The sequence below is a fragment of the Vicugna pacos genome, chromosome 3 (genome assembly GCF_048564905.1).
Source record: "Vicugna pacos chromosome 3, VicPac4, whole genome shotgun sequence".
NCBI lineage: Eukaryota > Metazoa > Chordata > Mammalia > Artiodactyla > Camelidae > Vicugna > Vicugna pacos.
The window spans coordinates 2,547,675-2,562,123 of NC_132989.1; the positions used below are offsets into that span (position 1 = coordinate 2,547,675).

The following is a 14,449-nucleotide window of genomic DNA, read 5'->3' on the forward strand; positions in this document are numbered from 1 at the left end:
GCTCCCCTCCCCTGTCACGGTGCCACCCACACCTCCAGTGACACAGTGGCTTGTTTTTGAGGTCAGGTTTGCAGACTCGATCCCTCCCCATGTGCATCTGAGGCCCAGTTTTGGGTGTAATGCAACTGTGTTATACCCTTGCAGACAGGACAGGAACTGGGCCAGTCCTCCCTGACCCCCGACCCTGGGCCTCTCCCCCTCCCCGCCGCCGATCCCTGACCCCACACTCTCACTAACCCAGACCCTCCCTGATTCAGACCATCCCTGACCCCCGGGGACCACCCTGACCCCAGAGCTCTCAGCCAGGCCTCCTCAGGCACCTGTGGCCCCTGAGCTGCTGGCCGTATCTGCCCGTGGTGCCCCAGCCCGGGATGCACCGATGCTGATGGGGCAGGGAAGAGGGTGCCCTCTGCAGCAGATTTAGCTCATTTCCAGGAAGAGTCCCTGGGATCTAGGCTTTTCTGCCACATGGGAATCTGACAGGTGGCCCCAGAGTCTTCCTCCCACGCTCGCAGAGGAGCCAGGCCCCTCAGGTGTGACCTCCCGTGGCTACTTCCTCCCTGCAGGTGTGGAGAAGGAGAGCCCCCCCAGGAAGAAGGCCGGCCTGGCTTCCTTCCGGCTGTCAGGCCTGAAGAGCAAGGACCGAGGTGGGTGCACTGCCCAGGGGCTGGGTCTCCATGCAGCCTGAGGGACCCGACTGGGGGGGAGGGCCGCCCCCTCCGCGGTGCCAAGACCAGTGCACGGGCTGGCGGGGAGGCGCACACAAACGGGTGTTTGAGCACATAGAGTGGGGCTCCAGCGCCCCAGCCGTCGGGGCCCAGCCGTCCCTGAAACCTTTCTGGAGTAGACGCCAGTGTCTTAAGTGAGCTGGGTGGGGGGGCGGGGCACATCTCTCCTATCCCCATGGCGACGTCCAGGCTTGGGGTCACCTCTGAAGGCTCACCTCGCCTCGCTTCCCTAGCGCCATCATTCCTGAGGGAGCTGTCGGACGAGGTGGTGGTCCTGGGCCAGTCTGTGACTCTGGCCTGCCAAGTGTCAGCCCAGCCCGCTGCACAGGCCACGTGGAGTAAAGGTAAAGAGGCCCTGGCCCGAGGCTGGGGTCAGGGAGCAGGGCGTGCTCCGCGAGGGCATCGCTCTCACTGTACGGAGGAAAACCAGGGGCCAGAGAGGGTGTGAGCCCCAGGTGCAGCCACGAGGCAGGGCCCACACCGTCCTGTTGCAGACGGGGCTCCTCTCGAGAGCAGCAGCCGCCTCCTCATATCCTCCACGCTCAAGAACTTCCAGCTTCTGACCATCTTAGTGGTGACAGCTGAGGACCTGGGGGTGTACACGTGCAGTGTGCGCAATGCTCTGGGGACGGTGGCCACCACGGCTGTCCTCCGGAAGGCAGGTGAGTAGCCAGGCAGGGCCCTCTCCGCAGGGATGGGGAGGGGGTCACCCCCCACCATTGCCTCCTCCTGGAGGTGTCTGTCCCGGAACGGGGCCTGTGCATGGACCTGCCATGAAGGCTAGGGGTATTTGGCTGCCCCGAACGGGTGGTTTCGAGGGCGCCTGGAGACCACCTCTCACTTTGTCAGCTGGTTTATCCCAGCGCCCTCCACTGAGAGGGACCAGGAAATGTGATGCCCACTACCCAGGGCATCCACATCCTGGCACTGCCAGGGCCTGGAGGGGCCACAGAAGGCACGAGCTGGCTCTGCAGACCAGGACCCCCAAGAGGGGACACACGAGCCAGGCCCTCTTCCTGACTCTCCTTTGGGGGCCCTTCTTCTTGCGTTTCCCATGGTACCTCCCTCCCTGTCACTCCAAAAGATGCAGGGGCTGCTTCCCACTTGGTATCTCTATTACAGTCAAACCATGATCTCAAAACACAGTGCTGGGGTGTGTTTCTAGGGGAGCTGCAGACCTAGCTCTCAGACCTCTGGCCTGATCCCCAGAGGGGGCCAACTCCCACGTGCCCTGCACCGCAGGCTGGCAAAACTGAGGCCACTTTGACTGGAGCCTGGGATGGATGGGAGGCTGTGAGCAAGGCATTCCTTGGGGTTTCTGGGTGGGCACCAGTGGGAGGGGAGCCTGGTGGGGTTGGGTAGGGCAGACACCTCCTCAAGGCCCGTTGAAGGAGAGGCACTGGGGAAGGGACCTCCTACTAGTCGACATTGGGAGGGACCCCCAGATGAACTGGACCAGGTGAGAGTGGGCTCAGGGGCCTGGCAGCAGTGTGGGGCACAGGAGGGTGAGGAGGGCTGGCTGGGGCTCCGAGCTTCATCGGACAGCCCTTGGGAGTTGGGAGCCTGCCTCAGACTGCTGACCACGGGCTCCGCAGAGCGCCCCTCCTCCTCCCCGCGCCCGGACATTGGGGAGGTCTATGCCGATGGGGTGCTGCTGGTCTGGAAGCCTGTGGAGTCGTGTGGCCCTGTGACCTACATCGTGCAGTGCAGCCTGGAAGGTATGGAGTCACTCCTGAACCTCATCTCCTGGGGTGGCGGGGGTGCCCAGCTCACTGTGGGGTGGCCTCGAGGAAGTGCCTGGCTGCTCTGTGCCCCTGAGCAACCTCCCTCAAGGACCCAGGGACTCTCCACCCTGACTGTGGACTGGGAAGGCCTCAGGCTGCCTCTCATCTGCTCCCATGTGACCCAGGCGGCAGCTGGAGCACGCTGGCCTCGGACATCTTTGACTGCTGCTACCTCACCGGCAAGCTTTCTCGGGGCGGGGTGTACACCTTCCGGACAGCCTGTGTCAGCAAGGCGGGCATGGGCCCCTACAGCAGCCCCTCGGAGCAGGTCCTCCTGGGAGGGCCCAGCCACCTGGGTGAGCCACTCTGCCTTCCCCCTGCGGAACGCGCCCTGCAGCTTCAGTGAGTCACACATACTCACTCTTGACGGTCCGTTCTGCCCACTAGGCTCCCCACCCACAAAGGGCCTGAGGAATGAGAGGTCAGAGTGTTCAAGGGTTCAGAGAAGGGCCCCTTGTCCGGGTGTCTGGGAAGGAGTGATTGGAGAAAAGGTTGGGGGAGATGGGGCCACAGGGGTGCCTTCTCCCAGTCATCGGCTTCCCTTTGCCACAGCCTCGGAAGAGGAGAGCGGTGCCGCAGGGCCAGCCCAGCCCCTCCCCAGCACGCAGACCTTCGCCTTCCAGACACAGATCCGAAGGTGCGGGGCATCTGGGAATGGTGGGCGGCGGTGTCGTGGCCTCCTCCACACCACCAGCTCTTCGTACTAGCCGGCTCAGCCCCAGCCTCCCTCCCCGCTGATCATGTCCACCCACTCTTGCCTCAGAGCATCTGCCACCTGCTTCTCCACCTCCCCGCTGTGCTTGCTTCTCAGAGACTGGGAAGGAGAGAGAGAGCGGGGGCCAGCAGGGGCCCCCCAGGCGGGAGGGCTCCTCACCAGCCCAGCCCGTGCTCCCTTGCCAGGGGCCGCTTCAGCGTGGTGCGCCAGTGCCGGGAGAAGGCCAGTGGGCGCGTGCTGGCTGCCAAGATTGTGCCCTACCGCCCCGAGGACAGGACGGCCGTGCTGGGAGAGTACGAGGCCCTCAAGAGCCTGCGGCACCCGCACCTGGCGCAGCTGCAGGCCGCCTACCTCAGCCCGCGGCACCTGGTCCTCATCCTGGAGCTGTGCTCCGGGCCTGAGCTGCTCCCCTGCCTGGCTGAGAGGTGAGGGGCGTGGGGGCCGGCCCGGATCCGGGGCTCAGGGCCCGGTGGGGCACACTGTGACCCGACTCCCGACCCGCCACCCCAACCCCGGTGGGCCCCGCCTTCACTGACCCGACCACCAAGGTGGCTCAGGAGAGCTGGGGCTCCCCTGTGGCCGCACTGCTGTGGACAGAGCCTGGGGGCCCCTCCCTGTTGCCTCCTAAGCGGCCCCCTGTCCCCAGGGCCTCCTACTCGGAGTCAGAGGTGAAGGACTACCTGTGGCAGATGCTGAGTGCCGCCCAGTACCTGCACGCCCAGGGCATCCTGCACTTAGACCTCAGGTCTGAGAACATGATCGTCACCGAGTACAACCTGCTGAAGGTCATCGACTTAGGAAACGCCCAGAGCTTCGCCCAGCAGAGGGCGCTGCCCTCAGAGAGGTTCAAGGACTACGTAGAAACCATGGGTGCGCAGGGCGCGGTCACCGGGCCAGACCTGGAAGAGGGGGGTGCCAGGAGCAAGCCCCGCCCCAGCCCTGTCTCCCTGCCCGCTCCACTGCAAACACCCAGCCCTTCATCTGTCCCCCCCGTACCCCGTGCCGTCCCCAGCTCCGGAGCTCCTAGAGGGTCAGGGTGCCGTCCCGCAGACCGACATCTGGGCCATAGGCGTCACAGCCTTCATCATGTGAGTTCTCCACGTGCCCTGGCGGGGTGACGGGGTCAGCCTGGGGTCCATCGAGGGTGACTCCAGACTCTCGTGTTTGCCTAACCATTGAGCGTGATCCAGGTCCCCGTGACCCTCATCCACTGAGGGTCACCTCAGTCACATGACCCCCACCCCCACCCCCCCGACGCACGCAGGCTGAGCGCCGAGTACCCAGTGAGCAGCGAGGGGACGCGCGACCTGCAGAAATCCTTGCGCAAGGGGCTCATCCAGCTGGGCCGCTGCTACGCGGGGCTGTCCGGGGGCGCTGTGGCCTTCCTGCGCAGCACGCTGTGCGCACACCCCTGGTAGGCATCCCCACCGACCCTGCCGGCTCCATCCCCTTATGTCCTGGCCTGTGCAGCCTCAGCGCCGGGAGCCCAGGAGCGCGGCTAATGCCGCCCTCCCGCGCTCCAGGGGCCGGCCGTGTGCGTCCAGCTGCCTGCAGTGCCCGTGGCTGACGGAGGAGGGTCCGGCGCGCTCCCCGCCCGCGGCCGTGACCTTCCCCACTGCGCGTCTGCGCGCCTTCGTGGGAGAGCGCGAGAAGAGGCGGGCCCTGCTGTACAAAAAGCACAACCTGGCCCAGGTGCGCTGAACGCTGGGCCACATCCCTCCGTCTCCCAGGACTCGCTGCATCTGCACAGACATGTCAATAAAAAGCAGAATTGGCTGAGGCGTCCTCTGTTTTATTTCGTTTGGGGGAGGGGGTGAGGACCGTGCCACCTTCCTGTTGTTCGGGGGAGGGCAGATCTGCCCTTCCCTGTCCTGGGCTGCGAGCCAGGGGTCCTTAGGACTAGAGTCCGCTGAACCAGCCCAGTGCGTGCTCTTGCAGGCAGCTGTGCGCGTGTCTCCTAACTGCATCAGACATGGACACATGCCCAAAAACCTAATTGTAGGCGCATAGCTTGTTCCCATATCAAGGATTCCGATTTGTTCCCCCACAGCACTGTCCCCTGGGGGTCGCAGGCTGGAGCGTTTGGACAGCAGGCGCTGACCTCTTGGTTCTCAGTGAGTCTCATGGACCTGGTGACTGAGACATGCTGGTGAAGCCAGCCCTCCTGGCTTTCCTCATCTCCAGACCACCGTGTCCCCACACTGGACACCTACTCCTTAGCTCTTACCTGAACCCAAGACACCTCAGCTGGAAACTGAACATCAAAATTGAACTGACATCCCCCACCCCCAAACACAGGGCACAGACACATAACTTTCCCTCTCTCCTGCTGTGCAAGCTCAGTCAAGACCTGGCCACTCAACTCAACCAATCTTAAGCCCAGTGGCCTGGGTCCTAGGCATTGTGACCTTGCATTGCCCCGTCAGCTGCTCCCCACCTTCCTCCTCACTGGCTGACCTGGCAATGCAGGAAGGGAGGTGGGCACACGCTCTCGGCTCTCTTGGGCTGGTAGGGTCCTGCAGTGAGCAGAGTCTTCTTCCTTAGCCCTTCCCATCCCCATCCCTGCACATCAGCCCCTCACCAGCCCCATACCACTCTCCTTTCAAGCAGAGTGGTTTCGCTGCCTTAAAAATCCTCTGTGCTCTACCTATTCATCCTTCCCTCTCTCTTAACCCCTGGCAACCACTGAAAGGATCTTTTTACTGTCTCCATAGTTTTGCGTTTTCCAGAATCTCATATAGTTGGAATCATACAGTATTTAGACTTTTCAGATTGGCTTCTTTCACTTAGCAATAATTTAAAGTTCTTCCATGTCTTTTCATGGCTTGATAGATAATTCTTCAATTTGACTTTACAGCAATAACAAAATTTATCATCTTAAGTACTTTAAAGTGTACAGTTCCGTGGTTATATATTCATAATGCTTGCAACCATCACCAACACTCATCCCCAAAATTCTTTTCATCTTGTAAAACTGAAACCTTATACTGATTAAACACTAACTTCCCATTCTCCCCTGTCCCCAGCCCCTGGCACCCACCATTCTGCTTTCTGTCTCAATGAATTTAACTACCCTGGGTACCTCATGTAAGTAGCATCATATAGTATTGCCCTTTTGTGACTAGCTTATTCACTTAGCAACATGTCCATCCATGCTATAGAATATTGCAGAATTTCCCTCCTTTGAAGAATGAATAATATTACATATATATATATAATATTGTGTATATACACAGGAATTTTATAGTTTTAGGTCTTACACTTAATTCTTAGGTCCATTTTGAGTTAATTTTTGTATATGGTGTTAGGTAAGGGTTCAACTTCATTCTTTTGCATGAGGATGCCCAGTTTTCCCAGCACCATTGGCTGAAAAGACAGCCCTTCCCTCATTGAATGGTCTTGGCACCCTTGTCAAAAATCATTTGACCATATTTGCAAGAGTTTATTTCTGGGCCCTCTATTCTGTTCCACTGGCATGTGTGTCTGTCTTTATGCCAGTATCACACTGTTTTGATTACTCTAGTTTTGCAGTAAGTTTTGAAATCAGGGAGGTGTGAGTCCTTCAGCTTTGCTCCATTTCAAGATTGCTTTACCAATTGGGGTGCCTTCAGATTTCACTGGATTTTAGGATAGGTTTTTCTACGTCTGCAAAAAAAAAATGTCACTGGGAAACTGACAGGGATTGAATTGAAACTATAGATTGCTCTGGGTAGTATTGGCATTTTAACAATATTAAGTCTTGCAGTCGATGAACATGGGATATGTTTCCATTTATTTGTATCTTCTTTAATGTATTTCACCAATTTTTTTTTTTTTAGTTTTCATTGTACAATCTTTCACCTCCTTGGTAAAGTTTATTCCTAGGTATTTTATTCTTTTTGATGCTATTGTAAATTGAACTGTTTCCATAAATTCCTTTCCAGATTGTTCATTGTTACTGTATAGAAAAGCAACTGATTTTTGTGCGTTGACTTTGTATCCTGATCCGTGGCTGAATTCATGTATTAGTGCTAACAGATTTTTTTGTAGACTCTTTAGGGTTCTTTATATATAAGCTCTTATTAGGTTTCTTTACATGTAAGGTCTTATCATTTGGGAACAGAGATCGTTTTTTTTCTTTCCAACTTGGATTAATTTTATTATATTTTTCTTGCCTAATTGCCCTGGCTAGGACTTTCAGTACTACGTTGAATAGAAGTGATGAAAGTGTGTGTGAATCCTTGACTTGATCAGGAACAAGGAAAAGCTTTCAGTCTTTCATCATTTGAGTATGATGTTCACTGTGGGTTTTTAAAATATATCATTTTTATTATGTTGAGTTGGTTTCTTTCTGTTCCTAGTTTGTTGAGTATTTTTTTATCATAAAAAGGTGTTGAACTTTGTCAAACGCTTTTTCTGCATTAAGATGACCATGTGTTTTTCCCACCTACATTCTGTTTATTTAGGGATTGATGGATTTTTGAATGTTGAACCATCCTTGCATTTCAGGAATATGTCCCACTTGGTCAAAGTGTATAATCCTTTTAATGTTCTGCTGAATTCAGTTTGCTAGTATCTTGCTGAGGATTATTGCATCAGTATTCAGTATGAAGGCATACTATATTTGACATTAATGTAGCATAGCCACTCCTGGATTCCTTTGATTAATGGTTGAATAATACACCGTTCCCTATCCTTTCACTTTTAATTGGCCTTTATTGTTATGTTCAAATCGAGTTTCTTATAGACAGCATATAGTTGGGTCAAGTCTTCTAATCCACTCTGCCAAGTTCTGTCTTTTTGTTGTTGTACTTAGATTATCTACATTTAACGCAACATAAATATGTTAGAGCTTAAGTATGTCATGTTATTTTTTTGTTTGTTATTTCTGTTTTTGTTTCTCTTCTTTTCCATGCATTCCTGTGAGTTACTGGAACATTTTTAGAATTTTTAGTTTTGATCTCTGTAGTGTTTTTGAGTGTATGTCTTTGTCGGGGGAGGGTATAGCTCAGTGGTAAAGTGCACTGGGTTCAATCCCCAGTACCTCCATAAGTGAATAAATAAATGAACTTAATTACCCTCACCCCCACCCCCCAAAAAATAACACTGGTCTTGAGTGTATGTCTTTGTGTATGCTTGTTAGTGGTCCCTCTGGGCATATAACTTATCACTGTGTATTGGTATTGTAATCTTACCAATTCAAGTGACATTTAGAAAATTAATCTCCCTTTAGCCCCTTCTACCTCCCCTGTTTATAAATACAGTTGTCTCAGATATACTCTCTACATACATCCGGAACAATATTACAACTTTTGCACCAATCACCAAAGATAATTTAAGAAATTCAAGAAGAGTACGAAAGTTTATTGTATTTACCCATATTTTTACTCCGTTTTCTTTCTTCCTGATCTTCCAAATCTCTTCCATATATATTTTTTTTATTTTCTGTGTAGAGAATTTTATTAGCCATTCTTTTAAAGTAGATCTGCTAGTGACCCAGTTGTCCCAGTTTTCTTTCATCTGAGAATAATTTTTCCCTTCATTCCTGAAAAGTATTTCCTCCAGTGTAACAGGTCTTTCCTTTCAATATGTGAAAACATTTTTTCCATTTCCTTTTGGCATCTATGGTTTCTGATGAGAAATTATTGTCATTTGAATTGTTTATCTTGTGTAGATCAGGTATCATTTTTCTCTGCCTGATCTCAAGTGTTCTTCTTTTTCCCAATTTTCAGAAGTTTAATTATATTTCTTGGTGTGGACTTTGAGTTTATTCTGTTTGACGTTTGCTCAGCATCTTGAATTTGCAGGTTTACATCTCTTGCAAAATTGCAAAGTTTTCAGTCACTGCTTCTTTAAGTAGTTTTCAGCCCTTCTGTTTTTCTCCTTTTCTTCTAAGACTCTGGTGATTCCAATGCTAGATCTTTTGTAAGAGTCCCATAGGTCCCTGAGGCTGTTCATATTTTTTCACACTATTTTCTATATGCTTTTTACAGATTGGATAATTTCTATTGTTCTATCTTCAGGTTCACTTATGTTTTTCTCTGCCCCCTCCATTCTACTATTGAGTTTATCTTCTGGGCTCTTTATTTGGATTACTGTACTGTTCAGTTCTAAATTTCTATTTAATCATTTGTTACATCTTTATTCCTTGGCTGAGACATTCAATTTCTTTGCTGAACCGTTCTAGTTATTTGTTTCAAATGTGGTTGTAATTCTCTGAAGCATTTAATCATAGCTGCTTTGAAACCTTTGTCAGGTAATTCCAATATCTTTCTCATCTCAGTGTTGGTTTCTACTGTTTTTTTCACTCAGTTTGAGATCTTCCTGAGTTCTTGGTTATGACAAATTATTTTTTATGGAGATGACATTTTCCTTTCATTTTATAAGACTCTGATTCTTCTTTAAGTTTTAGCTGCTGTGGTATAATAAAAATATATATTTTTGGTCTTCATCCCAGTTTCCTGGCACAGAGCTCCCAAACTCTTGGAATTTTCTTCGTGATAGGAATGTCTTGTTAATCTTAAAGAACTCCTTTAGATCACACCTGAGTTTATGCTAATGAGGTGACTTAGTATGGGACCCTTAGGTGACCTCAGGATAAGGATGGTCACAAGCAGACCAAGTGATTAGAGAGCTGGAACTTTCAGCCTTACCCCGACCTCCAGGGAGGGGAAGGGTGCTGGAGATTAAGCACTATGAAAACTCTTGAACGGCAAGATTTAGAGAGCTTTCTGGGTTGCTGAACACGTCAACTTGCTGGGGGGGGTGGTGAGCCTAGAGAACATAAAATCTCCATCCCCATACCCCATACCTTGCTCCACGTGTCTCTTCCACCTGGATATTTCTGAGTTGTATCTTTTATAATAAACCAGTAAACATAAGTAAAGTGTTTCCTAAGTTCTGCAAGCCATTCTAGCAAATTATCAAACTGGAGGAGGGGGTTGTGAGAACCCATGATTTATAGTGGGTTGATCAGAAGTACAGGTGGCTTAGGACTTGCAACTGGCATCTGAAGTGGAGGCAGTCTTGTGGGGCTGAGTCTGAGTCCTTAACCTGCAGAATCTGACTCCAACTCCTGGTAGTTAGTGTCAAAACTGAATTGAACTGTTGGACACCCAGCAGGTGTCAGAGAGTTGTTTGTTGGTAACAGAAAACACTCCAGACTGGCTATCTCCACCATTACTCTGGCAGGCGAAGTGTTGACTCCACCTTGGTACTGCCAGGTAGAGGCAGAAGTTCAGATACCCCAATTAGCCTCCACTGGGTTGGGGATGTGGAGGTCCTTGTTACTGCAGAGCATAGGTGGGAGTTCCAGCTGCCCTCTGGTATCTTCTGATGCCCAGGAATTGAGCAGCAGTGTTGAAAGTCCAGCTGCCTACTTGGCCTTCTCAGACATCACCCCAGTGGAGGTGGGTTTGGCTCACCCCATTACCACTTGGAGAAAGCCACAGTCTAGAACATCCAGCGTTCAGATTGGAAAAGTATTTTCTGTCCTACCACGCTGCCCCTGTCCTAGTCCCATGGCTAGAGAGAGCAGGCATTTTTTGTCTGTGTCCATTGGTGTTTCTGAGTTGCTGGCCTATTTTGCCCCAAGTCTGAAATATATGAAGAAAAAGAGAAAACCTGGGGAGCTCACCATGGTGCTGCTTCTAGGGTCATGACTTCTCTGTCTGAGCCACCTTCTTGTACACACCTTTCAAGGCTGCTGTGAGCTGAACTGTGTCCCTCCAAATGCATACGTTCAAATTCTAACTGCCAGGCCCTCAGAATGTGACTATGTTTTGAGATGGGACCTTCAGATAGACCTCTATATATTCATTTTACTCAATCAACAAAGGTATATACTTGTATATGTAAATATGTTGATCGCATTTAAAATATTGACTAATATATGTTCAATTACATGTATCTATATTTATCTACCTATATCACTCTCTATATATCTATATCTACATAGCAATATAATTGTTACCGAATCCAAAGTCATTCTGCTCACCACAGGACAGGCCAATAAATCGGGAGACGAGGTGTTGGGGCAAGGAATAGCGACTTTATTTAGAAAGCCAGAAAACAGAGAAGACGGCAGACTAATGTCCTGGAGAATCATCTTCCTCAAGTCAGAATTCAGGCTCCTTTTATATTCAAAAGCCTGTTTCCTAGGCTTAGTCTTGCTGGTTCTGCACCTTTTGTAACACAATGTTGCCTTTGGCCTGAAATATTCAGGAGAGCCTATTCTCTGACCTTTAAGGATATGAATACTTTTGCACTCAAGTTGCAGAATAGAAAATAACGTTTGTTTTATAAGCGGTTTTACAGGGGTATCATGACCTGACCCACATGGACAGAACAAACGATTCCAAGAACAAAAAGTCCTACACCAAGAAGTCTGCAACAATCAAACACACACCCTCCCCTTTTTAGTAGAAAAGGAGCTTGCATTCTGACTTTGGGAAGATGGTTCTCCAGGACATTAGTCTGCCATCTTCTCGGTCAGCTGGCTTTCCAAATAGAATAAAGTAGCTATTCTTTGCCCCAACACCTCATCTCTCGATTTATTGGCCTGTTGTTCGGACTCGGTAACAGGCTCACAGGTGGCTCTGTGCCACCTCTCTCAGGAGCATGTAGGGTTCCAGAAGGGAGGTAGGAGGATGCAGGGAACCGCAAGGGGTGGGTGACTCGAAGCACACAGACCTCGGGGCTCAGAGGGGTGTGGAGTCCCACAGGCAGGACATGGAGGAGAAGGGTGCAGCGCAGATATGAAGGCCGTGGACGGCCTGCGGGTCATGGAGAGGCAGAGGGAGCAGGGGACGTGTAGGTGTGTGGGGCTGGAAAAGGGAGCATGGAGGGATGTGGGATGCACACGGAGGAGTGCTAGGCGCGAGTGGCGCAGGGGAAGGGGAGCTGCGGGCAGGAAGGGCGGCTGCGTGGGGGAGCGCAGGAGCTGGGGGTCCTAGGGAAGTGCGCGGGGAGCACGCACCTGGCAGTCGCACAGAGCTCGGATGGGACTGGGCGGTCCTAGGCCCTCGCAGCTCCCAGGGCCCGGGTGCAGCTGGCGCAGATACTACCTGGGGCGCCCTCAGAACAGCTGGCGGGGCGTAGTCTCAGGGCAGATACTGGGGGCACCGCTGCAGTAGGGCAGGGTGGCAGGCGTGGCCGAAGATAAGGGTTGCAGGGCGGGGAGCCTCGCCCTGCAGGTCGCCAGCCAGGTTCCGCTCTGGGAAGAATTCCAACGTCTGCCAAGGGTGATGGGATGTGCGGTGCTCTTTGCTCAACCAGAAGTTAATGACAATCACTGAACTGCACCTTTACGAGTCAAGTTGGAGGTACGACCTCAGTAAAGTTATTTAAGACAGCTCTGTTCCAGGTGAGGTAGCCCATCTCTCCTGTTGTCTCGGTGAGAAATGGGATGTTACCACACAGGCTTGCTGCTGATGCGATGGTGGTGAAGGAGGAATAGTAGAATGGCCGCACTTAGGCTAACTAACTCTTGGCTTTATGCTTGCTGCTTGCTTTTGGAACGGTCAGCAAGCCTGACCGACCAGACACTGCTCCCAGCCCCAGGCCCATCGTTAAAGCTGAAGTTACTGATTTTGCTGTTTCTCATTTTATTGTAGCAATTCAAATGTATAATCATGTTTGGCTTCTGAGTCGTTCTCCAGGAAGGTCATGGAACCGGAGTCCTGCAAGATAGGCTGATTTGTCAAAAAGAGAAACATGCCGCAGGTGTTTGCGAGATGAAAAGACTGGAAAAGTTACAACTACCAGTCTCTACAGAACTGTTGCCTGAGGACGTTCTGGCGCCAAGAAACCTTGTGACAAGAGAAATGATTTTGCTGATTATTGTTTTTGCTTGAGCTATGACTATATAATCACCCCACCCCATCCCCAAGGTGGGTTCACAGTTTTGAAGGCACCAGCCTGCTGTAAGTCCCCTTTGCCCAGCAAAGCAACAAAGCTGCCTCTTTCCTTCTAAGCTCCAAGAACTTGTCTCTGGATTATTCAGCTTGTCAGGGACAGGGGCCCATCTTTCAGCAACAGAGAAACAAGTGAAAGATTCTTTGTTTTTTTACCCAGTCTTGTGGATACATCACATGACCAGGAGTGGTACAGACGGGGACGCAAAGGGAGCTGACAGAGACTGACCACCCTCACAGCCCCAGGAGGGCTGTTTTCATTTTTCAAATATTATTTTTACAATCCTTACGGATGCCTTAAGTATGTAGTAGCCACTCCCTTCTCCTTCTGAGTTCTTCCTCATGCCATCCTGAATATTTTTTTTTTAGCACTGATCAACCCAGAATGCTCCTTTTTATCTTCACTTGCTTCTTTCCTGTCTCCCCATTGGTCTGCTGAGTCACCTGCGGGAAGCTGCTCTGGGCATCTTAAAACTTGGTAGGCAGTTCTTAAGGTCGTTTTGCAAGCCCTGGGAATGGCTGACCACATCCTGCACTGCCCTGGCTTACCCTACACCCCTCCAGAATGCTCATCAACTATCCAAGTGCGAGTTCACCAACTGACAGTGCATGAGCGCTCTGTGCCTGGAACACTGGGTGGGACCCCTGGGGATGCAGGAGTCAGCAGGCGTAACATCCGCAAAGCCGAGTTCAGGCTGTTTGTCAGCAGGTGTCACTGAAGCTCACTTCTTCTCTCGACTGGCGGAGGGTAGCAGAATGTCACCCCAAAATGTCTCATTTGCCATAAAGATCATTTTGAGCTGGAGGCCGTCGAGAAGCAGCAGATACAAGCTCCCTGCCCTTCCTCTTCTAAAAGCAGGACACACACGTACAGAGGTAGCCCTGTCTTCTCTCCACAGGAAAGGTCGGAGACAACTCTAGGCCTGTCCGTCTGATGGCACAGGAGGGGTCTACACGGAACAAACTTTACTCACCAGCCTTCGGTACCATTAGTTTATCTGCACGTTTTGCCGCCCTTGGTAGCCTACCTAAAGCTGCTTTCCCAGTCCTGTCGCTTCTCCACAGACTTTGTCCTTTGTCCTTTGTCGAAGCTGCGATGAAAACCAGAAATCTAAACTGCTGCTCTGAGTCACTCATCTTCCTGGGGTTTCTCTCATGTGTTCCTGAGTTAAAGATGTCAGCAAACTTGTTCCTCTTGTTTATCTTTTATTACAGGTCTCAGCCAAGAACTCGGAAGGGTTGAGGGAAAATGATTTCCCCTCCCCCACGCTCGTGTCCAGCTGTCCTAAAGCCTCGGCCGGAAGCATCCTGGTGTCCTGGGAGCAGCTG

The 14,449-nt window shown here is 51.4% G+C and overlaps 1 protein-coding gene across 1 annotated transcript in view; it reads left to right on the plus strand.

Annotated features, from left to right (window-relative positions):
* Window positions 1–4,997, plus strand: part of OBSCN (obscurin, cytoskeletal calmodulin and titin-interacting RhoGEF) — a 161,854-nt gene extending 156,857 nt beyond the window's left edge. Inside the window, exons 108-118 of the mRNA XM_072952458.1 lie at window positions 567–647; window positions 962–1,072; window positions 1,223–1,390; window positions 2,324–2,446; window positions 2,638–2,808; window positions 3,065–3,149; window positions 3,413–3,652; window positions 3,874–4,097; window positions 4,240–4,315; window positions 4,492–4,641; window positions 4,751–4,997. Of these exons, the coding sequence (XP_072808559.1) occupies window positions 567–647; window positions 962–1,072; window positions 1,223–1,390; window positions 2,324–2,446; window positions 2,638–2,808; window positions 3,065–3,149; window positions 3,413–3,652; window positions 3,874–4,097; window positions 4,240–4,315; window positions 4,492–4,641; window positions 4,751–4,928 (1,607 nt within the window). The 3' untranslated portion in view covers window positions 4,929–4,997. The remainder of the gene's footprint in view (window positions 1–566; window positions 648–961; window positions 1,073–1,222; window positions 1,391–2,323; window positions 2,447–2,637; window positions 2,809–3,064; window positions 3,150–3,412; window positions 3,653–3,873; window positions 4,098–4,239; window positions 4,316–4,491; window positions 4,642–4,750) is intronic.
* The last annotated feature ends 9,452 nt before the right edge of the window (window positions 4,998–14,449 follow it).